Raw genomic sequence first — 24,733 nt, 5'->3', positions numbered from 1 at the left:
TAGAGACAGGGTTTTGCCAGGTTGGCCAGGCTGGTCTCAAACTCCTTGGCTCAAGCGATCCTCCCGCCTCAGGCTCCCAAAGTACTGGGATTACAGGCCTGAGCCACCGTATCCGGCCCTAATTTTCATTCTTACATTTGTTAAATCAGCTAATTTATTGAGTATCTACTGTGGGAATAATCACTAGCAATATTGAGTGTTTAAGTAACAATACCTTACTAAGGCCTTTTTTTTTTTTTAACTTAACTGTAACATGGTACTTGACTAAGCTTTTCATGCACATTCTCATTTAACTATTCTAACAACTCTGTAGTAGGTCCATTTTATCCTCAGCACAGCAACAGGAAGTAACTTGCATAAGGCATCTCAGCTCCTGAATGGGGGAGCCCGCGTATGAACCTGGACAGCCCATTCCCCAGATTCTGGCCTACAACACCTACTAAGTGTGCTTCATCATCATCACTGCCGTCAGAGAAGCTACCCTTTTTCTTGAGAACCTGTTGTATGCCAAACACTGTGCTGGGCAAGATATTTACTCTCTACAATTAAAAGTATTGTTATTGCCATGTTGCAGATGAGAACATAGTAATGTGAGTTGAGTAACTTGCTCCAGCTGAAGTAGCTGGCAAGTGGCTGATCCAGCCTGACTCCCAGTCCTCTGCACATTCCACTATATTCCAAAGCTGCTTTATAAGTTTTCTTCATCTTTCATTCTACTGCCATTGCCAACATTTAATTATAAAGATAATTTTATCTTTCAGTTTAGGAAGATTTTTGACCCTTTGCTTGCCTCTCTGTGCCAGGTGCTAGGAATACTAAGATGAAAGGCATGTGGTACCAGGCTTTGAGATGCTCACAGTCTATCCAGGGAGACAGATACCAGGCAAATTGTGATACAGTATATTGAGGGCGGCAATAAGAGTTCAATGCAGCTGGTGTACGTAGGAAGGACCAGCTGATTCTGTTACGGGAAGGTGACATTTGGACTTGATTTTGAATTATGAAAATGACATTTCCATGTAAGAAAGAGCATTCCTGGTAGAAGAAATGGCATGTGCAAAGGCACAGAGGTGTAAGAGAGTCCTGTGTCGAGAAAATAGATTGTGAAAGGCTGTATTTGAATTAGACTTTTTTCTTTTGAGAATGGACCCCCAGGAGAGATTTTTTTTTAGATGTTTGTCATGATCAGACTTCATGATTTGAGATGATAACTAGTATTAGTGGGGAGGTTGGAGTGGTGAAGAAGTTACTTAGAGTGGGGCAGGGTTGCCTGGGAACCGGAGGCAGGGAGACAAGTATATAAGCATTTCACTAGTCCTAGAAACAGTCAGTCAGGTGTGAACCAAGGATACAGCCTAGGCAATAAAGAAAAAGCAATAGACGAATTGGGAGACACTTTAAAAGGGAAATTGGCAGACCCTAGCACTAGAACTCCTCGGTATCTTGGAGTTGGGCAAATGAGACAATTAGGATGAATATTGCTGCTATCTTTATGTTTTTATTTTCATAAGGAGAAGTTATTACTGAATCATGGGTCTTGTCTCCCAGAAATGGCAAGGAATGGCTTCTCACCGTTTTCACTTTCCCTTAACTCAGAGGAAAAAGATCTTTAGGTGGTTCTAAGTGTTAACTCCCCAAATCCAATTTGTGACTAAATTTACCCTCAAGGGTCCATTTGAATAAGAAAGAAGTGGGCTTAAAAGTAATTTGAGAGGACCTTGATTTCTGTGCTGTACAAATGGTGTGAATCAGGTGTGGGTGCTCTTGCAGTCATTCCCCTGCCCTGGAGGTTGCTTGCTCCTCATCCTGCTCAGTTCTGCATTGTCTCTCACTGCACTGACACTAGACATTAGTTGACAGAGCTGGTTATGATCCTATTAACAGAAGTGGGAAATACAGGGGGAAGAGCTGTGTGTGGGCGAGTGCCATTTTGGATGTGTGACTTGAGGTAGAGACGCCCAAACAGTGGAAAATGAGAATCTGTAACTCAGCACAGAGGCCAGAGTTTGGTAGTTACTAGCGTATCTTCCAAACCTATGGTAAGCATTTTTATTTAATCTTCGTAACCAGTTGTTCATTATTTCCAAATTACAGATGAGGAAATGGCTGTACTGCCTCTTTTTATCCTCAGTATTCTCTTGGCTCCAGGTCCAGTTGATTCTACCTCAGGAATGTCTCTTCTGTTGCTTATTTCTTTTCATTGTCACTGCTTCGTTTCATGCCTGGACTAAAACTAAACTGCCTGCCTTCCTTGTTTGTCCATCCTTCAAATGGCCAACATGTTTACCCTGATTATGTCACACATACCCCCACCTGTCTGTTTCATCCACTTTCCCACTAGAGTGTTCTGCCCAGACCCCACGGTGTGGTTTTGCAAAGCAGCTGCAGTTCATACCCTCTCGCCTTCACCTGGCTTAGTTCCCCCCATGCTGCCGCATGGATTCACTCCACTCAGTCCTGTAGGGCCCAGCTGGCCACCGTGCCACTCTACTGCTCCTTCTCTTTCTCATCCATATGCTTCCTGTCCCCTTCAAGGCTTACAGGAAATGCCACCATCTCTGTGGCACTGTCCTCATTTCTCTAAGTTTTTCACATGACTTTGCTTTTGATAATGCATATTTCTGTGTCTTATGTGATGGCAAGTCATCAGTCAGCATGTCAGCAACGCCTCAGGTTTCTAAACACTTAAAAGCAGGGACTTCATCTTGTTCATCTCTCCATATCCGCAGGAAGTATTTATCAAGAAACTGAGTGAATAAATAAGTATGAGTGAATAAAAATGAATGAAAGAGTGGTTTTGTTTAAGTGCCAGAAGTAATTTTCTTTTGAAGTCCTCTCTCCTGCCTGGATAACTTCACTAATTCAAGTATAATATTTACTATGACATAATAAAAAATCTGAACTCGTGTTGGAAATGTATATTGTGTGAGCATTTTAGAATTGCAAGACAATGTTTTTGTGTTTCCCAACATTGTTTTTATAAAACTAGTACATAAATAATGCTTAACTAATGGTAGTGAAACCATATACAGAAGTACATAGTTGCTTTCTTCTCTCTGCACAGGAGGGCTTATCGAGACAAATTGAAGTTTTGGACCCATTGTGTACTAGCAACATTGATTATGTTTACTATATTCTCATTTTTTGCTGAGCAGGTAAGTTTTATATATTTTATGTGGGTATTAAATGGTATTTCTTGGTATACTAGCATCTGAATGTTTTAGAAAATGATACACATTTACAATCAAAATTTTAACTTCTCTTATTGTCTTATAGCTCATATGTGAATATGTTAAATATGTTTCACAATATTCAGGCAGCAAATATAACAGTCTTTTATTCATTTCTCTTCTAAATCCATTACCAGTATTCTTTTTATCTGGAACTCAACAGATTAACTTGTAGATATCAGGCTAAAACCAAGTAGCTCTAAGTATTTATAACCAAAAAACCATCTAGAATCCATATCTAATGTTAATTTTCTATGGGTCTCCAATTTTCTTCCTCTCTTTCACGCTTCCTTGAGTGAGCACAGTGTCTTCAGACATCCCACGGTTCCGTTGTGTTGTCCCACTCACACCGGTAGCTCCCATTTATCTTTCTTTCAATCGCTAGGAGTTCTCCCTCCTCTCTCCTCCTTCCTCCTCTCCTTGTCAGCCCTTCTACACCTGGGCTTTCCTCTGCATGCATGTACACACGCAGCCTCCTTGAGGTGAGTGTCCAGAAGTCGGAGGGAGATTTGTGAGGTAAAGAGAAAGGGATAAGAGAGTCCTCATTAGGCTATTCACATATCAAATACTCTGAAGAAAAAGGATTGAAGGAGGGGAATGGGCATCTTTACCAACCTGACTTGGGTGTGGCAAGTGACTTGGCCTCTGCCTCCAATCAAGGTGACTATTGAGTGGAGCTTTTCTAGCTGTCACTCAAATGAAACGTACACCAAGTTGACTTATACCAAGAAGGACAAGCACCTAAGTACTGAGAGCTTCAGGATAAATGAATGGGCTTCTTGCTGTAAATGGAAGGAAATTCAGGAAACAGAGACTGGGCAGGTGAACAGGACAGCAACTTAACCTTCATCTGCTTTCCAGGGATTGTACATCTTGTTCTTGATGTTTGTTACCATTGTTCCTGGCAGGTAAAAGTCTTATGAAAAATCTCAGAAAGGCTGTACCCGCTTTTAGAACAGGGTCCAGTGAGAAACCTTTGAGTCTGCTGTGCTGACCTAGGATGGGGAAGGAAAGGAGCCCTGACTCAAAGGAGCAGCCATTAATGGAAAGGAAGAGGAGTGTCAGTCTTTCCTCTATCTATACCAGTAGAGAATAGGGAACTAGAGAGGCAGTCTTTCCTCTATCTATACCAGTCTATCTATACCAGTAGAGAATAGGGAACTAGAGAGGCAGGAAGAGGGAAGGGAAGGGCAGGTTAAATCCCAACACTCTGCTCTCTACTGGAGTCAAACTCCTTCCTCCTGCCATACCTGCCACCTTCACAAACAAAGCAGCCAATGCTGCCTCTTCCTCCCCTCCCAAATCCCAGCTCATCATTCAAACCGTGGTGTCTTATGTTTGGGCAAAGCCCTGCCTCCTCCTACAGATGAAGGAATAAGCCAGTCCTACATGGTTGGGGAGAGGGAAGACAGGGTAAATATAGAAATCCTAGATGGAAAACATAAAGAGCACATTTTAGGCCGGGTGCGGTGGCTCATGCCTGTCATCCCAGCACTTTGGGAAGCCAAGGTGGGCAGATCACTTGAAATCAGGAATTCAAGACCAGCCTGGCCAACATGGTGAAACCTCATCTTTACCAAAAATGCAAAAATTAGCCGGGCATGGTGGTGGACATCTGTAGTCTCAGCTACTTAGGACGCTGAGGCGGGAGAATCACTTGAACCCTGGAGATGAAGGTTGCGGTGAGCCAAGATTGAGCCACTGCACTCCAGCCTGGGCAACAGAGTGAGTGAGACTCTGTCTCAGAAAAAAAAAAAAAAAAAAAACCCACATTTTTAAATTGAAATTTTATTATAATGTTGATTTGGTTTTCTATTTCAGATGTATTATGGGTAAACTTTTTATGAGACAAAAGTATTCAAGTTCTAAGCTACTAATTTACAAATGAACTTTTATATTACAATCCATTTTTAAATTGGGTGTTACCAGTGTTCTCCAATGATTGTGATTAGGTTAAGTAGTGGGGAGAGAAATGCTGATAGGATTTTCAATATAGGTGTATGGTTGTTTTTTAATCCTATCTTACAAATGTAGTCATTTTCAAACCCAGAGACAGTGTCTTATGGCTAAATAGAGCCAGTTTCCTTCAATAGAAAGACTTGACAAATGGACATCTTGAAAATAAATATGCTTTGGTAATAGCTGTGTAAAAATCTGTAGTTGTAGGTCTTAGAAAAATGAAGCATGGGCCGAAATAATTTTAATCCTCTTGGGTCTCTTTGTGGGCACATATCTAGGCATACTGTCCCTACAAAGCTAAACAAAACTAATATTTGTTTTTGTTTTGGAAGAGGAATGATGGAGATTTGTTTGTTGTCTTTTTAATGTATAAGATTGTGGAAATGATTAAGGTCATATGGCTCTTAGAAAGTTTGATGCACTTATATTCTTTCATCAACGTGAGAATTAAAATGTATTTTCTGTCTTTCATCATTTAGTTAATTGCACTTAAGCGGAAGATATTTCCCAGAAGGAGGATACACAAAGAAGCTAGTCCCAATCGAATCAGAGTATAGAAGATCTTCATTTGAAAACCATCTACCTCAGCATTTACTGAGCATTTTAAAACTCAGCTTCACAGAGATGTCTTTGTGATGTGATGCTTAGCAGTTTGGCCCGAAGAAGGAAAATATCCAGTACCATGCTGTTTTGTGGCATGAATATAGCCCACTGACCAGGAATTATTTAACCAACCCACTGAAAACTTGTGTGTTGAGCAGCTCTGAACTGATTTTACTTTTAAAGAATTTGCTCATGGACCTGTCATCCTTTTTATAAAAAGGCTCACTGACAAGAGACAGCTGTTAATTTCCCACAGCAATCATTGCAGACTAACTTTATTAGGAGAAGCCTATGCCAGCTGGGAGTGATTGCTAAGAGGCTCCAGTCTTTGCATTCCAAAGCCTTTTGCTAAAGTTTTGCACTTTTTTTTTTTTCATTTCCCATTTTTAAGTAGTTACTAAGTTAACTAGTTATTCTTGCTTCTGAGTATAACGAATTGGGATGTCTAAACCTATTTTTATAGATGTTATTTAAATAATGCAGCAATATCACCTCTTATTGACAATACCTAAATTATGAGTTTTATTAATATTTAAGACTGTAAATGGTCTTAAACCACTAACTACTGAAGAGCTCAATGATTGACATCTGAAATGCTTTGTAATTATTGACTTCAGCCCCTAAGAATACTATGATTTCACGTGCAGGTCTAATTTCAAAGGGCTAGAGTTAGTACTACTTACCAGATGTAATTATGTTTTGGAAATGTACATATTCAAACAGAAGTGCCTCATTTTAGAAATGAGTAGTGCTGATGGCACTGGCACATTACAGTGGTGTCTTGTTTAATACTCATTGGTATATTCCAGTAGCTATCTCTCTCAGTTGGTTTTTGATAGAACAGAGGCCAGCAAACTTTCTTTGTAAAAGGCTGGTTAGTAAATTATTGCAGGCCACCTGTGTCTTTGTCATACATTCTTCTTGCTGTTGTTTAGTTTGTTTTTTTTTCAAACAACCCTCTAAAAATGTAAAAACCATGTTTAGCTTGCAGCTGTACAAAAACTGCCCACCAGCCAGATGTGACCCTCAGGCCATCATTTGCCAATCACTGAGAATTAGTTTTTGTTGTTGTTGTTGTTGTTGTTTTTGAGACAGAGTCTCGCTCTGTTGCCCAGGCTGGAGTGCAGTGGCGCAATCTCAGCTCACTGCAACCTCCGCCTCCCGGGTTCAAGCAGTTCGGTCTCAGCCTCCTGAGTAGCTGGGACTACAGGTGCATGCCACCACACCCTGCTAATTTTTGTATTTTTAGTAGAGACGGGGGTTCCACCATATTGGTCAGGCTTATCTTGAACTCCTGACCTCAGGTGATCCACCTGCCTCTGCCTCCCAAAGTGCTGAGATTACAGGCATAAGCCACTGCACCCAGCCGAGAATTCGTATTTTTATGTATGGTTAAACCTTGGCTTCTAGCCATATTTTATGTCATAATACAATGGATTTGTGAAGAGCAGATTCCACGAGTAACTCTGACAGGTATTTTAGATCATGATCTCGACAATATTCTTCCAAAATGGCATACATCTTTTGTACAAAGAACTTGAAATGTAAATACTGTGTTTGTGCTGTAAGAGTTGTGTATTTCAAAAACTGAAATCTCATAAAAAGTTAAATTTTTGTCTGACACTTTGATTTTTAAATCTTTGAGGATTGAGTTTACTGTTACTCAGATTCAGCAGTCACTTGAGTGCCTTTACTGTGTATCAGGTTCTGTGCTGAACATTACTAAAATTAAGTGGAAAGTAAGGAAAGATTAGTATTATACAGAAGAATGTTGCTTTATAGGGGGGAAAATAGTTTCTAAATGGAATTTATCATATGGTAAAATTTAGGATATCTGGGTATCATTATAAAAGCTGAGATTTATTCTAGAAAAGTTAGAGAAATGAACATTTGTCTGTAATGACGATTTCTGTGGTTAGATGAATATAGTCCATACCTAATTAGGAGCTTGATAATGGGATGGATAATACAATCATAGGCTATTCATAGACTCATTCTAATGATTCTGTGATTCAGTAGAATCATTAGAGGAACCTCAGAAGTTGATGAGCAGTCAGATGGTCAGAACCATTTGTTCAAATGAAATCCTATAGAAAAGGTCACTCTGTGTTTGTTTTTTGTGCTGCTGTAACAAAATACCTCAGACTGGGTAATTTACAAAGAACAGAAATTCGTTTTCTTATAGTTCTGGAGGCCGAGAGTCCAAGATCAAGGGGCTAGCAGGTTTAGTTGTCTGGTGAGGGCTGCTTTCTGCTTTTAAGATGGCTTCTTGAATGCCGTGTCCTCACAGAGCAGAAGGGCAAGAAGGCACAAACTGCCTCTGTCAAGCCCTTTAATAAAGACATCTAATTGAATTGATGAGGGCTCTGTTCCCATGACTTATCACCCTCTGAAAGCCCCACCTCATAATACTTTTAAATTGCCAGTTAAGTTTCAACATGAATTTTGGACAGATAAAAATTCTGTGATACAAAAGAAGGAAGGCTGCTTCTCCTGCCTGATTCTCAAGGTGTTCCCTCCAGCTCCGAGGCCCTTCGGGCAGAGTTTCAAAACAACTGTCTGGACGAACCCTTGCTTTTTATCGGCAAGGACACCAAGGCCAGGGGGATGACATGACTTGCTCAAGGTCTTACAACCAGTTAGAGGAAGAGGTAGGGTGGGAACCCGGGTTGTCCCTCTTTCCTGTCCCCACCAGCCCGTGCTGCCTCCCCAGGACTGTGGCACATGTGGGTGAAGAGCACACTCTGCAGTCAGACTACAAGAGTTCAAGTCCTGGATCCTGGACACTGCTTGCCGTGATTTAGCTTTCTCTGCCAAAATGTGGGAGGCAATACTGGTAGCTACCACAGAGGCTTATGGTGATAATTAGAGGAAATGACATGTGCAACACACGCAGCCCAGTGCCTGGCAAATAGTCCTGCCTGCTAAATGTCAGTGGTGATGATGGTAATGATGAAAATTCGTGTTAAAGACTGTTGTCCAGGCCAGAGGTGAGGCTCCTAGTCTAGTCATTAGGGTGAGATGATTATATTGCTCTTAGCTAAAAAAGTGACACATTTTCTAATTAAAAAGGATTTTTTTAACCTACCTTATGTCTTCAAAAGTGTTTTTTGTTTGTTTGTTTCTTTTGAGACGATCTCACTCTGTTGCCCCAGGCTGGAGAGCAGTGGCGTGATCTCAGCTGACTGCAGCGTCAACCTCCCAGGCTCAAGCAGTCCTCTCACCTCAGCTTCCTGAGCAGCTGTGACCACAGATGTGCTCCACCACACCTGACTAATTTTGTTTATATTTTTGTAGAGACAGGGTCTTACTGTTATCCAGGCTGTCTTGAACTCCTGGGCTCAAGCAATACTCCTGCCTTGGCCTTCCACAGTGCTGGGATTACAGGTGTGAGCCACTGTGCCTGGCAAAAGTGTTCATTTTGAAAATTATTTCTACATATACCAAGAAGTATACAAATAATAACAGATCAAGGATTTAAACTAAAGGGTAATCACTACTTAGGTCAAAACATCTAAGGAAGAAACAGCACCAGTCCCACACAAATTCTTCCAGAGAGCAGAAAAAAGCAAAATACAGTATCATCCAACTCATCCCTTGAAACACAACCCCAACAGTAAAACTTGGCTCAGATACCACAAGACAAAAACCATGGGCAGTCTACTGCAAAAGAATCCCAAACAAAATACTAACAGGCCAAATTCAGTTATTCCCAGAAGAACAACACTTCACAGTCAAGCGGGGCCTACTCCAGGAATGCAAATTTGGCCCAACACTTGAAAATCAATTCACCACATCAGCAGGACCAAAAGAAACTGGATGATAATCTCAACAGATCTTTCTTTAAAAAAGATCATAAAAAATTTTAAAAAGACCAATAGATGAATTCTCATCTGCTCAACAGTTATCAAGACTTTGCCACATTTATTCATGCTCCGTTTTTCTTTGTGATATGTTTTAAGGGAAATCCCAGGCTTCCTTGTGACAGGAGTACAGAGCCATGGTGGTTAAAGGGATGTGAAGGGGGCTTCTTGTCAGTCTAATTGCTTTTCTCCTCTCACTTGCCCTAATAACAGCTATATCTTACTGTACACAATCTATGTGCTAAATGCTTTATGTTCATCATCTCATTTCATCCACACCATATCCCCACTTATCAGTGAGGGAACTGGGGCCTAACTAGGTTTAGTGCCTCACCTCAGGTCTATTAAGTTAAGAGACAGCTTTTCCACCCAAGTCTCTACAAAATTAATTTTTAGCCACTAAATAAACTTGGATTGCAAGGGACAAATCTAACTCAAGCTTCTTAAGGAAAAACAAAGAGGGGTACAGGAGGAAGATACTCTTCCTGAACCATTGCTCAGCACTGTCTATCTGTGCTTCTCTATGCACATCAGCTTTTCTCTCCTTGGTGAGGACATGGCAGTTCCTGGCTCACATACTCCAGAGAGGCAGGAAGTTTCCTCTCTGGCTTCAATATAGAAAATCCTGGTGGGAGATGAGTTACTGTGATTGGCTCATTCTGGGCTCTGTGCCCACCTCTGTAGCCAGAGGGATGGAGATTTTTACCCAAGGAAGGAGGGGAGGGATGCTGGGCTGACAAAACATCACCTTCCAGCTTCACAGATTAGAGATGGTGCAGGTGGAAGACCAAGTTCCTGGATTAGGTACTGAAGGTGAAGGCAAGCCGCCATACTTGAAAGCAATTGGAAAAATCGAATCTGTTGATAGAGAGTACAGTGAACCTTGTAAATTTTTCATTACTGAAAGGATTTTAAAAAATGTAAAGCATTAGTACAGTACCTGCCACATAATAAATGCGCCATAAATGGTGGCTTTTATGATTCACAATTGGTCCCAATTGGAATCCTGATTTTCCTCTCTTGCCAGCCTCATTCTTGGCCTCATTGTGTCAGCCACGTTGCATTTTCCCAAATGTGCTGTGCACTTTTATGCCTCCATACCCTTAAAGATGCTGTTCTTATTACCTACTGAGTAGTTTATCTATGGAGACATTTCTATGAGTTTTTAAAAATTATTATAAATAGAGATGGGGTCTCACCATTTTGTCCAGACTGGTCTCAAACTCCTGGGCTCAAACGATCCTCCTACCTCAGCCTCCAAAAGTGCCGAGATTACAGGCATGAGCCACTGCTCCTGGCCTCTAAGCTTTCGACTATATTACCTGAGTTCTTTGAGACTGAGTAAGGAAACAAGGGATGTAATATTTAGGTTTTGAAACAATAATGACAAGATTCTACACCATTGGTTACTAAAGAAAATGGGAAAATGTTTTGTTAGGAATCCAGATAATTGGAATAAATGGGTGATGATCTATATGGGGAAGTATTAACAATGTGGTCATCTAAGAATGAACACTGAGGTCATGAAATATTGGTGTGTCGGTTAAAAATTATCTATAAATTACCTGCTGAAGCACATGGTGAAATCTCCAGACATGCTCTTTATAGCAGTGAAATGCCAAGGTGCTGGAGATAATCTTGGGAAATTTTTATTACGAATAAAGGAGAAAAATGACAGATGCTCTTCTGTAAGGGTCACTGTAGGAAAAACAACTGAATATGATGATGTAGTGAATGGAACTACTTAATAAGAACAGCATCTATAAGGGTATGGAGGCATAAGAGTGCACAGCACATTTGGGAAAATGCAATGTGGCTGATGCAGTATGAGGCCAAGAATGAGGCTGGCAAGAGAGGAAAAGCAGGATTCCAATTGGGACCAACTGTCAATCATAAAAGCCACCATTTATGGCACATTTATTATGTGGCAGGTACTGTACTAACGCTTTACAAACTTTTTTCGAATCCTTTCAGTAATGAAAAATTTACAAGCTTCACTGTATCCTGTATTAACAGGTTTGATGTAGTGAATGGAATTACAGGAACGAGTCTGGGAGTCATCATCCGTCATTCCTTACCCAATACACTGGTGTATTTAAACGAGCCAGTGGAATGCTGAGCATCATAAGGAAGAGGATTCAAAGCAAAACAGTAAACAGGAGGGTTCCTTTGAATCTCTTACTTGAACTAGGCAGTTGAAAAGTGATTGGCGTCAATAAGATCCTGAAGCCTTTGCCAAATATTAAGTAAAATATAGGCCAGGCAAGTTGGCTCATGCCTGTAATCCCAGCACTTTGGAAGGCCGAGGTGAGAGGATCATTTGAGCCTAGGAGTTTGAGAACAGCCTGGGCAACATAGTGAGACCCCATCTTGGCAAACTTTTTTTTTTTTTTTTTCTTAATTAGCCAGGCATGGTGGCACGTGCATGAGTCCCAGCTATGCAGGAGGCAGAGACAGGGGGATCATTTGGGCCCAGGAAATCAAGGCTGCAGTGAGCTGTGATCATGCCATGCCACTGCACTTCAGCCTTGGCAAGAGAGCAAAACCCTGTCTCAAAAAAAAAAAAAAGGTAAAATGTATGATTTCAAATAGAAAAAGGATTGCAGAGCTGTGAGCAAACTAAGGCAGGTACAAAGGTTGAAATACATTTTAAAATTATTTGGGGGAAAATACATATAAGCACAGAAAAAAGGATGAAGGGAAATAATACCCCCAATTTTAAACTGTATATTATTTCTGGGTAGTAGGATTATAGGTGAGTTTCATTTCCTTCATAAGTTGTATCTTCAAAAATTGTTTTGCAATTGATAGGTGATTTCCAGTTACACCAAATAATTGTTTTACAATTATACTCCCACCCACTGAATGGGTTCCCTTTGTTACATAGATTCTTCATCACTCCGTGTAGTCATATTTTGTAGTTTTGCCATTCTAGTGGACTGTCAGAACACTACATAGACTATGGGACAATTTTTTGTAATGCCAAACGTGAACGAAACTAAGCCGTGTTGTTTAACGACACATTTTCATGTGGTAATAAAACTTAGAAAATAAGGAAGGGTGAATGATTTACATAAATTTAGGATAATTTTCTTATATACCTGAATGGGGAAGGGTGGGGTCCTGGTGAGGATCGGATGGAAAGGCCTGCCTGAGGAGATTCAGTGAATGTTGGTAAAGCCCTACTTCATAAATTAGGTGGTATGTTCATCATGTTTCATAATTTACATATTATTCCGCAATTTTCTTTTTTTTTCTTGACATGGAGTCTCACTCTGTTGCCCAGGCTGGAGTGCAATGGCATGGTCTTGCTCACTGCAACCTCTGCCTCCTGGGTTCAAGCGATTCTCCTGCCTCAGCTTCCCAAGTAGCTGGGATTACAGGCGCCCGCCACCACGTCCGGCTCATTTTTGTATTTTTAGTAGAGACGGGTTTCGCCATGTTGGACGGGCTGGTCTGGAACTCCTGACCTCAAGTGATCCGTCTGCCTCGGCCTCCCAAAGTGCTGGGATTACAGGTGTGAGCCACTGCGCCCAGCCGCAATTTTCGATTATAAACATTTAAAACTTAAAAACTGGAAGGCACCAGGCCTCAAGTGTACTCGCGGCCCGCTCTGGCGGCCAAAGTACCCTGGGCCAGCTATTTGGGCGCGCAATCGCCCCATGGGGGCGGAGCCTCGCCACCCAGTTCACGCCTGCGCTCTGCGTCCAGCCAATCAGCGACGTGTCCAGATGAGGCGGGACTGGCTTTTCTCCTGTGCGAATCCCAGCTTACCTCAGAAGCGTCGCGGAGAAGGGGCCACCTCAGGTGAAGCGCACTTGTGGAGGAGTTGTGGAGGACGCCTGTCGACGACCGGTAACTGGTCCTCGGCCATTGCGGTGTGTTTCAGGTGTGAGCAGGGGAGGCGTCTGTCTATCGCAGGTGTCCAGGCCAGAGGCTGCCCTTGACCAGTGAGGTAAATCTTACCTCCTGGCGTCGCCTGGGGCCTCTGACGAGAAAACGGAGGCCGCGAACCTCACTGAGGACAGGGCCTTGAGCAGGATAGGGGCTAGTGGAAAGCGGGCGGGCTGGGCTGGGGCTGGGCCCCATCGCTACACCCTGGGACCACTTACAGGAGGGACGCGGCGGGGCCGGGCAGGGCCCTACCTCGCTCCGCGCGTCTCCCTCCTGCCCGCTCCACACCGAGGGCGCCTTTCGTGGTTCCTCGATGTATTTGTTGTCGAAATCTTCTGCCTGTGTTCATTTTCCGAGACCTAAATTGCGGGACGTTTTTATTATTTGTCTTGATTATTATGAGCTTATTTCTGGCATCCTCATGACGTGTCCCGCCAGCAACTATAATTTCCCCTCGTGACTGAGCGCCCTGCTAGAGTTGCCCAGATTTAGCCAGAATCTGGCAGAGGCGGCCCCAAAATTTGGAACTCCCAGGCCTCAGGGGCCACCTCTCCAGCACTGCGCGCTTGGAGTCGGGGTGGACACTGTCATTCTCTCTCATCGATTGATTGATTGAGACGAAGTCTCACTCTGTCGCCCAGGCTGGAGTGCAGTGGGGCCATCTCAGCTCACTGCAGCCTCCGCCTCCCGGCTTGAAGCGATTCTTCTGCCTCAGCCTCCTGAGTAACTGAGATCATAGGCACCCGCCACCGCGCCCGGCTAATTTTGTATTTTTAGTAGAGACGGGGTTTCACCATGTTGGCCAGGCTGGTCTCAAACTCCTGACCTCAGGTGATCCACCCACCTCGGCCTCCCAAAGTGCTGGGATTACAGGCGTGAGCCACTGCGCCCGGCCATTTCTGTTGTTGTTTTTTTTTTTTGAGACCAAGTTTCACTCTTGTCACCCAGGCTGGAGTGCAGTGGCTGCGATCTTGGCTCACTGTAACCTCTGTCTCCCGGGTTCAAGCGATTCTCCTGCCTCAGCCTCCTGAGCAGCTGGGACTACAGGCACGTGCCACCACGCCCGGTTAATTTTGTATTTTTTTTTTTTTTTTCAGTAGAGACGGGGTTTCATCATGTTGGCCAGGCTGGTCTTGAACTCCTGACCTCAGGTGATCTGCCTGCCTCAACCTTCCAAAGTGCTGGGATTTCAGGCGTGAGCTACCGTGCTTGGCCTATTTATTTTTTATTTTTTAACAAATGTCATTATCTTCTTAACTTTTGGCCCCCCAAATAAATGAGGAAACTGTTAAAATCGTATTCAACAATCCTTGTTCGATATCTCCTTTGATATTTAAACTTTTACCAGTGTATTAAAATGATGTCTTTGCATTCAGAAGGTTAAAGAAATTTGTTTTTTAAAGTCAGGAAGCATCTAAATATGGTGTCCTCCGGAAAAAAGTATTCCAGGAAATCTGGGAAGCCGTCTGTGGAAGATCAGTTTACGAGAGCTTATGACTTTGAGACTGAAGATAAGAAAGATCTGAGTGGATCAGAGGAAGATGTTATTGAAGGTGCAGTACATCTCATGTTGGGCAGTGATGTCCTTCAGTTCATTTGTTTTGAACCCATTGAGACTATCGTACAACTTAGTTTGTAAAGCGTTTTCAGGTATGGTCTTCCCTCCCCCGGTATTTGTGGTTACAGAACCTGCTGACACGGATGGCCAGCTGTACTTGTGTTTCTCATTTGATCCTTATATTGCAGTATCGGAGTTACAGAAGCTTATTCGGCAACTCTTGCTTTTGCAGTTATTTCCAAAATATCTGATATATAGTATGTGGCTTACTGTGACATTAACCCAGGGAGACTTGAAAAATTATTCCTATAAAATGGTCCTGAATCCTGATTTAATTTCACCTAACCTGCAGAGAATATTGCATTTTTATGTCTGCTTTGAAACTGTATGTTGGCAAAAAGCCTAAAAATCCCCAAATGAAGATGTTTCATTAAAATTTACCAAAATAACCTATTCAGTTTCAAAAGCTTTTTTTTTTTTTTTTTTTAATTGTCAATACAGGGAAGACTGCAGTCATTGAGAAACGTAGGAAGAAAAGGTCTTCTGCAGGAGTAGTTGAAGATATGGGGTAACGTGTTCAAAATAATTTTTGTTTCTTAGATAAAGCACTTCAAGAAAAGTTGCTAACAAATAATATATGTAAAATACTTGGCATCTGGTATTTCTTCCAAAACAAGCATGGTATGTTGTGGATCTTCTAAAGTGTTTAAAATGTAATTTCTTTCCAGGGGTGAAGTGCAGAATATGCTGGAAGGAGTTGGAGGTATGTTTTAGGAGATACTTGTATTTAAAGAAAATTGTTTTAAGCCATATAATTTGTATAATAACAAATGTTAATAATGGACTATAAGACTGTTATTTAATGCCTTGTTCTCACATAGAAGATTCTGCATAAGTATTTGTGATTTAGCATCATAGATTTTCATAGTTAATCTTTTCCATGATGTTAAGAGTGAATGGTATTTTATTTTATACATATGTGAATTTAATGGACTATGGAATTTTAGAAGAAAAATGCACAGGAAAAGTCTTTACCCTTCTTTGTATTCACAGACTAAGTGATACACACACACACACACACACACATACATACATACATACATACATATATTTGTATATAAGTTTTTCATTTTTTCAGTTTAGTTATTTTCTGACTTCCTATGCTATTTTCTTTAGGGAGGGCAGTGTAAATTAAGCCTCTAAAATAACTCTTTTTACATTAATAAACTATGTAGTTGATACTAAAGACAATTTTGCTAGATAGTGAGAGTTTTATAATTAGGTTCAAAAATTCTCAAGTTTTAAATAATATATTAAGTATCAATAATATGAGCTTTGTTAGAGATTAGTTATCTTAAAAAAGAGTTAATATTTAGCTCCTCTAAATGGATTGTTCATACAGTCAAATCTTTTTTGAAACCTTTGCTCTGTCCGGTGGTGAAACAGTGCTTGTTTTATAAATTTATTATAGATAATACTGAAAGTATAAAATATTTATGTAATAGTGCAGCTACAGCATGATTACTGAAAGATACCTATTTATGGTAGATCCATAAGATAAAGGCTTATGTTTAGCAAAGCATTATTTGAAGTAGTAAACATTTTATGAAATGCAGTTCTTATGGGTAAAAATGCCCAATAAAGAGCTCCACAAAAGCATTTAAAACTGATCTTATTCACCTATTTCTCACTGAAAAATAAAGTGATCTTAATTTATCTAGAAATTTACTTAAACTAAGATTTTTTTCTGTCCTTGGTCTTTGTCTCTTTTAGTAAAAAATGTATTTAAAAGTATCATTGATGGCCAGGCACAGGGGCTCACACCTGTAATTCCAGCACTTTGGAAGGCCAAGGCAGGAGGATTGCTTGAGGCCAGGAGTTCAAGACCAGCTTGGTCAACATAGTGAGACCCCCGTGTCTTTAAAAAAAAAAAATATATATATATATATATATAAAATTGATTATATTAAAAATAGTTTTCTTCTTTAACTATTTTTATCCTTTTTGGATTCTTTTTAATAGAGTACTTTTACATATTTTCTATAATGAGTTCTAACAATAATTCATTGAAATGTGTCCTTTTAATTGGGGTGTATTTTATAAATTTAGATAAATTTAGCCTTTAAAAAATTTTTTTTTTATTTTTGAGACGGAGTCTCACTCTGTCCCCAGGCTGGAGTGCAGTGGTGCAATCTCAGCTCACTGCAACCTCTGCCTCCCGAGTTCAAGTGATTCTCCTGCCTCAGTCAGCCAAGTAGTTGTGACTACAGGTGTGCGCCACCACGCCCAGCTAATTTTTGTATTTTTAGTAGAGACAGGCTTTCACCACGTTGGTCAGGATGGTCTCGATCTTTTGACCTTGTGATCTGCCTGCCTCAGACTCCCAAAGTGCTGGGATTACAGGTGTGAGCCACCGCGTCTGGCCTACATTTAGCCTTTATTAACAGTGTTTTCTCATGGGGAAATTTAAAGTCTGTCCTTGACACATTGTTTTGTTTATTAGCTCTTTTTTATTGTTCCTAAGTTAAAAAATTATCTCCAGTTAGGAAAATCAGAATTTGGGTGCTAGTAGCTGAGAGTTTTCTCAGAAAAGAAAAGTAAGCAAACAATTCTGCATTTTGAAATTATGCCTATTTCTAAATTTAAGTTTAAATGTCTTTCCAATATTGTTGAACCAACCTTACCCATATTTACTTGAATATGTGGGAACAAAATACTTTTTTCAACATTAAATTTTAATGAATTTTTATTTTCAATCTAGTTGACATTAACAAGGCTCTTCTTGCCAAGAGAAAGAGACTAGAAATGTATACCAAGGCTTCTCTCAAAACTAGTAACCAGAAAATTGAACATGTTTGGAAAACACAACAAGATCAAAGGTAAGGTGGTTGCTGTTTTTTTAGAGCCACATTTCTTAGTATTTACTGGTATAAATTACTTATGAAAAATACTATTCTAGGATCGGCACGGTGGCTCATGCCGGTAATCCCAGCACTTTGGGAGGCCAAGGCAGGCAGATCACTTGAGGTCAGGAGTTAGAGACCAGCCTGGCCAACATGGTGAAACTCCATCTCTACTAAAAATACAAAAATTAACCAGGCGTGCTCGCTTGAACCTAGGAGGCAGAGGTTACAGTGAGCCAAGGTCGTGACACTGCACTCTAGCCTGGGCAACAGAGTGAGACTCTGTCAAAAAAAACAAGAAAAGAAAAATACTATTCTAGTTAGTGGGGTTTCTAGTGAAAATGTATTTGGCTTGATTTTTCTCTAAGTATGATAGTCCTGTAGCCCTATAACCTCACTCCTTCATAGAATTGACATTATTTCCTAAAAAATCAATAAAGATCACTTTTTTCCTTTTAGGTAACAAGTGAGGTTATAAAAGTAATTTCGTTTTTTGTTGTTGTTTTATGAGATGGGGGTCTCATTATGTTGCCCAGGCTGGTCTTGAACTCCTAGGCTCAAGCGATCCTCTCACCTCAGCCTCCCAAGTGCTGGGATTATAGGCATGAACCACCGTGCCCAGCCTAAAAGTAATTTATGTTCATTCTAGAAATACACTAGTTGAATAAAAGGTAAATGTCATAAAAACCATTAGTCTTATGATGGTGAATTATGTTCAACAATGTAGAAGAACACCAATCTTGTATTGTATATAATTTGTATGTTTTAGCTGACTTAACTCTTCTTTTGTATAAAATCTTTTGTTAAGCCAAAATAGGGAAAAAAATTAAGCAAACTATTTCTATTTAGAAATCTTATAGGATAAATACAATCACCTTATTTAATGTATTTGTTATATCAGAATCTATATTCAATAGGAAAAAAATGAAAAATAAACTGCCTAGAGATCAGATGAATTTCTTTTTGAAAATTTATATATACAATAAAACTTCCTTAGTTTTCAAGAGCTAAAGCTTGTGACAGGGCTTTTCTTCTATTAGTTTGTTAGAAAAAAAAATACTTCTGGAATCAGTGTAAATCATAATTTTACTTTTTGGTTTCCCATCAGAAGACTTAAGCTGCAGGTATTTCCTTTTCTTATACAGTATAAATGTGTCAACTCAGTTTTGTTTTAAATTCTTTTTATATTGGTATGAAATATAACAATAATTCATCATTATGTTTTACAGGCAGAAGCTTAACCAAGAATATTCTCAGCAGTTTCTGACTTTGTTTCAGCAGTGGGATTTAGATATGCAGAAAGCTGAGGAACAAGAAGAAAAAATACTTGTTGGTATCATGATTAGGTTTATAATTAACCAAGTCTCAAGTAGGAATGGACAACCTAGCCTTTTATTGTGACCAGTGGAACTGAGCCAGGTTTCATTAACCATTGCTGGCCATGTGTTTTAAACCTACTGAACTGTAAACCACAGACGTATAGGCACATACCATACTCATAAAAGGCATTTATATTGTTTGGGATTCCTGCATTTCCAAGTGACAGAAATTTGTCAAAGTACAAAAGAAGGATCATTGGTTTATGTAAAAGAAGTCGGGGCAGTTTAGCTTCAGGCATAGCCAGATGGGAACAGGGAAGGGGTTGCTCATGTAGTGTCATCTGGGTTCTGTCATCAGTTCTTAGTAAGGTGTCTTGATGTAGTAAGCAAGATAGTTTTTACAGTCCTAGGCTTATTACAAGTTTAGTAACCCCAGTGGACTGAGAAAATCTTTCTCAATAGCTCTGGCAAAAAATTCCTCTGGGAAAATATGACTGATGGAGTTTGGATCATTTGCCCATTCTTGAACCAATCATTGTATAGTTAGCCCTCTGTATGTAAGGGTTCCGCATCTGTGTATTCAACCAATCGTGGATGAAAAATATTTGGAAAAGGCTGGGCGTGGTGGTTCATGCCTGTAATCCCAGCACTTTGGGAGGCCGAGGCGGGTGGATCACCTGAGGTTGGGAGTTTGAGACCAGCCTGACCAATATGGTGAAAACCCATCTCTACTAGAAATACAAAAATTAGCTGGGCTGTGATGGCGTGTGCCTATAATCCAAGTTACTTAGGAGGCTGAGGCGGGAGAATCACTTGAACCTGGGAGGCGGAGGCTGCAGTGAGCCGAGACTGTGCCACTGCACTCCAGCCTGGGTGACAGAGGGAGACCCTTTCTTGAAAAAAAAAAAAAAAAAGAAAAAATGCAAATTGGAAAAATAATCCAGTGTTACAACTATACAGCATTTACATTGTGTTAGGTATTATAAGAGATCTAGAAATGATTTAAAGTATGTGGAAGGATGTGCATTGGTTTTATGCAAATATGATGCCATTTTGTAACAGGAACTCGAGCATCTGCACATTTTGGTCTCCTGAGGGGTTGGGTGTCCTGGAACTGGTCCCCCCAGGATACCTAGGGATGTCTGTAGTCAGAACATTGTTGACTTTTAATGGCCAGACTTGTGTTACCTGCAAGTGAGGATATTGGGGGTAGGGATGACAGTGTAAAATAGATAGGATGGATTTGTGGCGCTGATAGATTATTGAGCTGTAGTACTAAAAAGAGTAAGTTAGAATGGTAAAGAAGTAGTGGTTAAATACTAGGATAGACAGAGAAACAGTATGTATAATGGTTAGAGCCTGGATGCCAGCAACAATACTGTTTTGGATCAAATTCTTGTTTGAGCAATTGTAGCTGTGAAACCATGGACAGATTATGCCTCAGTTTACTCATCTATGAAAGGGGAATGCTGAGTATCTATCTCTTAAGAAAGTTTACCATTATTAATACTGTGTAGTGGTTAGAATTATTAGTAATGACAAAATCTAGGGTGGGAGTATGTAAGTCAATGGCTAAAGTAGGGTAGAGGCCAAAATCATTGAGAAACAGGTCACGGAACGGAAAACCATTATTATTGGAAGGATCATCTGTGTGGACATTGAAATCACCAAGAATTAAGACATGACTTGATTATTGTTAAAATTTCCCATTCAGCAACTGGTAGAATTAATATATTGTTACATATTAGTGGTGAACATAAATTATCTAAATGTGGTCATAATAGTTGTTAAAATTTTAAAAGCATTGATTTTTAACACTTTCTTTTAAGTTTAATGTAGAATTATTTTTTCTAAATTTAAAATTTTACCCAAATTGTTATTACACAGTTTTTTTCTTTTATATTTGTAGAATATGTTTCGACAGCAACAAAAGATTCTTCAACAATCTAGAATTGTTCAGAGCCAGAGATTGAAAACAATTAAACAGTTATATGAGCAGTTCATAAAGGTTTGTTGTATGTGGTAACACAATACATCGTTATAAAACATAATATATTTATGGAAGTAGAAGATAATTCTTTCTAAGTTTATGGGAAAAAACATTTTAGACTTTAACTACTTTTCCATTTTGAATTCATTGTTTCTGATTTAAGTGATAAATATATTTTTACTTGAGGATTCAAATGGTTTTGTTGGGATTATTCAAGACAGGAAATGGTAAATTGGGAATTTTACTTAGAAATATACTTATCATGCATAAAATCCATACTTTAATAACACTTTAGTCATAGTTCTCTGTTTAACTGAAAATAGACTCTATAATAATCATTTTTAGGTTGTATTTTACTTGTTTTTTTATCCCCAGTGTTTGTTAAATAGAAAGTACCCAAATTATTGAATTCTCTTGTTTTCAAATGTATTATAGAAGTATTTTATGGCACATTTGCTTTTAGAATTATTACAGTGACCAAAAATGAATTTATATCCAACATAAAATAACAGATATAATAGACATCTGAGGATTAAAAGTCTGTGGATTGATAATTATCTACTGACACATACATATTAGCAAATTGTAGTCTGTACCCCTCTTGTTCAGGCAGAAATATACTTTTTAGTAACTATTCATAGAAGCTCAATAGAATCTTGCATATACTTTTTTTCAGTGGTGGTTCCTTTAGATAGTCTTGTGCAAATACATGTTAAAATAACATTAAAGGAATTGGGATGCTCTAAGTAAACTAGCAAAATTGTTTTAAAATAAATATTTCAGAATAACTTTAATATATATGGCCGAGCACAGTGGCTCACACTTTGGGATGCCAAGGCGAGATCACTCGAGCCCAGGGTTTCAAGACCAGCCTGAGCAACATGACAAAACCCCATCTCTATTAAGAACAAACAAACAAACAAAAATAGCTGGGCATGGTGGCACTCACCTGTAGTCCCAGCTACTGGGAAGGCTGAGGTGGGAGGATCACTTGAGCCCTGGAGGCAAAGGTTGCAGTGAGCTGAAATCGTACTACTGTACTCCAGCCTGGGCGACAGCGAGACCCTGCCTCAAAAAAAAAAAAAAAAAAAAAAAAAAAAAAAATTATACACACACACGTTATTTTAAAAAGTATTTCCAAGTGGAAAACTTGTTGTCTTGTTCTAATGCTCCGAGAACCATTTGGTAATTGGTGTGAAGGTTTGATAAAGTACTAGATAAAGATTTCTTCTAAATGTTATCACTAAATGTTACTATTTAGGATAGGAACTATAGTATAACCTTTGACTCTTCCATCTCCTTTCTCTGTCACATCCAGTTATTACTAGGCCCTGTAATTTTTACTTCTGCAGTGGTTCATTCTTTTAATGCCCACTGCTACTACCCTAGTTTAGGACCTCATTATTATTTGCTTGTACCATTAAAATTCTTAACTGATGTCTCTGTTCTCCAATCTATCCCTCCTAGATCTGCCATATTATCTTTTAAAAATATATCTCTTCCCTCTTGAAAAACTGTCAGTAGCCTCCTGTTCTAAATTCTTAGGTATTGAAGATCCCCCTATGACATGACCCTCTTTTTAAGCTTCATTTACTACATTTGTTCATTACCCCACCCCTCCACATAACTGCTTTCTCTCAGCTCACTATGTACTTCCATGCTTCTGCTTATGCCCTTCCCCTAGAATATATTTAACTCCTTTTTCTTTATCTATTGAAATCTTGGTATTTTGCCCACTAAATTGGAATTAATCCCCATTTTCCACTATATCACCACAGCAAGTTGTGCTTCCATTCCTATTATAAAATTTTTGTTTTGTTTCTATGTTTTTTTCTCATTGCCATCAGAAAGCAATCATGTATTATTGTTTTTTAATTTCTCCACAGCACTTAATACGCACCTTTTACATAGTAGGCACCAGATTAACTATTTGTTGAATGAATAATAAAGATGTAAGACATAATTTTTATTTTTCATAATGTGAAAGAGGTTGTACTACAGATTATTTTATTCCCTCTAGTGAATTCATGGCACACTATTAGTCATAAGTAGATTATTGCTTGATATTTGGAAAGCTTAATAGAAATGGTTTTTACTGATGTGGGACTTCCAGTCTTTTTTATCTTGACCTTAACAGTTCAGGAAACCCATTTTGGGCAAAGTATACTACATTGTACTTCCTATAACATTTTATTCATGTCTTATATTTTTTCTTTTTTAGTAGGTATTTTGGTATTCATGTATTACTTAGAATATTTTTATTTCAAATAGATGAGCATTTGAATATTCAAAAATTACTACTTTTGAAAATTAATTGTACAAGTTTAGAACCTGAGATGAAAAGTGGTCCTTTGTAACTTAACTAGTCTTTTGTGTTTTTAGAGTATGGAAGAGTTGGAGAAGAATCATGATAATCTACTTACTGGTGCACAAAATGAATTTAAAAAAGAAATGGCTATGTTGCAAAAAAAAATTATGATGGAAACTGTAAGTGATCATATTGAAATTGAAAAAATAAGGATTGATATAAGCAATGAAATATTTTATTTGCTAAAATAGGTATAACACTTAAATAAAAATTAAACAAATGTTTAATATCTCCTTCCATGAAACAGCAGCAGCAAGAGATAGCAAGTGTTCGGAAGTCTCTTCAATCCATGTTATTCTGATGACTCTTTGAAGAAAGAACTTGAACCTAAGTAATATGATACAATTATAACGTTAGCTAAGAAGCATATTGTAAGTCTTTAGAATAGTTTAATTGTAACATCTTTAATCATAAACCTGTTTCATTGTAAGACCTCCCTTTCTGTTAAGTCAAATCTAAATAGTTATGAGTTAGTTAGCAACTATTCCTAAAGAATATGTATTAAGCTTTCAGCTCTTTAGTAATGATAGTGAATTTTTCTCTCTAACACTGTCAATTAAATAAAGACGATTTAATTTTAGGTTTGGCTTCATTGTATCTCTATCAATCCCAAAAGGTAGAAAACCAAGTATAGAAGGTTATGTTCTTTAAGGAAAAAACGGAATACAAAATCTATTTTACATGTACATCCTTTTCTATATACTTAAGTTGTACAGCCAATTCTAATGACAATAAGATGCATTTAAATTTGTGTTCTGGAATAAATTGCTAAAATCATTAACCTCTGAACATTAAATCACTAGCAATAGAACAATATATAAATAACAGTTTTAAGACACGGATTTGTGAATATGTCATTGCCACAAAGACATAATGTCACTTCATTGGGCTTGGTCTGCAATTAAATTAAGAGCACATCATTAACATACCTAATTTCTTATGGTTTATATATATCACATCTGTGTTTATTTACTTTTTGAGATGGAGTCTCACTCTGTCACCCTGGCTGGAGTGCAGTGGAGTAATCTCAGCTCACTGCAACCTCC

The 24,733-nt window shown here is 39.0% G+C and overlaps 3 protein-coding genes and 1 long non-coding RNA gene across 19 annotated transcripts in view; 2 read left to right on the top strand and 2 right to left on the bottom strand.

Moving 5' to 3' along the window:
- The window catches only part of GNPTAB (N-acetylglucosamine-1-phosphate transferase subunits alpha and beta), an 86,042-nt gene extending 78,629 nt beyond the window's left edge, over positions 1–7,413 (top strand). For all 5 annotated transcript variants that reach the window (XM_001155334.7, XM_063787020.1, XM_016924048.4 and 2 more), the window contains 2 exons: positions 3,065–3,155; positions 5,669–7,413. In XM_001155334.7, the coding sequence (XP_001155334.5) occupies positions 3,065–3,155; positions 5,669–5,746 (169 nt within the window). In that variant the 3' untranslated portion in view covers positions 5,747–7,413. The remainder of the gene's footprint in view (positions 1–3,064; positions 3,156–5,668) is intronic.
- LOC134807593 (uncharacterized) lies at positions 3,312–4,131 on the bottom strand. Its single transcript, XR_010148420.1, has 2 exons — positions 3,846–4,131; positions 3,312–3,706 (listed from the first exon to the last, which is right to left on the bottom strand). It is a non-coding gene; the product is annotated as an uncharacterized LOC134807593 (long non-coding RNA).
- Positions 7,414–13,317: 5,904 nt separating the features above from the next.
- On the top strand, positions 13,318–24,267 carry SYCP3 (synaptonemal complex protein 3). 5 transcript variants are annotated; one of them, XM_016924049.3, is made up of 9 exons: positions 13,318–13,544; positions 14,957–15,102; positions 15,609–15,675; positions 15,836–15,870; positions 17,869–17,986; positions 19,240–19,339; positions 21,239–21,337; positions 23,702–23,806; positions 23,935–24,267. In XM_016924049.3, exons 1-9 carry the CDS (start codon positions 13,318–13,320, stop codon positions 23,986–23,988), a joined length of 951 nt encoding a protein of 316 aa, XP_016779538.1. In that variant the 3' UTR covers positions 23,989–24,267. The 5 variants fall into 5 exon arrangements, with proteins under 5 accessions (XP_016779538.1, XP_054519448.1, XP_054519447.1 ...); XM_054663473.1 differs by having other exon boundaries at positions 13,433–13,533; positions 14,953–15,102; XM_054663472.1 differs by having other exon boundaries at positions 13,433–13,610; positions 14,953–15,102.
- CHPT1 (choline phosphotransferase 1) overlaps positions 13,535–24,733 on the bottom strand; it is a 41,081-nt gene continuing 29,882 nt past the window's right edge. For 4 of the 8 annotated variants that reach the window (XR_673582.5, XR_010148416.1, XR_010148418.1 and 1 more), the window contains one exon: positions 23,847–24,014. Coding sequence is in view for 2 of the 8 variants with exons in the window: in XM_001154659.8 (XP_001154659.1) it covers positions 23,970–24,014 (45 nt within the window). In the remaining 6 variants the exon portion in view is untranslated. Of the gene's footprint in view, positions 13,644–13,801; positions 13,909–22,235; positions 22,389–23,846; positions 24,015–24,733 lie in introns of those variants that run through there. The other 4 variants (XR_008538337.2, XR_010148417.1, XR_010148415.1 and 1 more) reach the window with 3 other exon arrangements.

Source organism: Pan troglodytes, chromosome 10 (genome assembly GCF_028858775.2).
Source record: "Pan troglodytes isolate AG18354 chromosome 10, NHGRI_mPanTro3-v2.0_pri, whole genome shotgun sequence".
Lineage (NCBI taxonomy): Eukaryota > Metazoa > Chordata > Mammalia > Primates > Hominidae > Pan > Pan troglodytes.
This window is presented reverse-complemented; position numbering and strand designations above follow the sequence as displayed.

What these genes read in the sequence shown, in the direction of transcription:
- SYCP3 (XM_016924049.3), top strand. Translation starts at nt 13,318, where the DNA reads ATGGGGGCGGAGCCTCGCCACCCAGTTCACGCCTGCGCTCTGCGTCCA. An exon ending in GGAGTAGTTGAAGATATGGG is followed by an intron (nt 15,676 to 15,835) that starts GTAACGTGTTCA and finishes ATTTCTTTCCAG; the next exon opens with GGGTGAAGTGCAGAATATGC. An exon ending in AAAACACAACAAGATCAAAG is followed by an intron (nt 17,987 to 19,239) that starts GTAAGGTGGTTG and finishes TATGTTTTACAG; the next exon opens with GCAGAAGCTTAACCAAGAAT.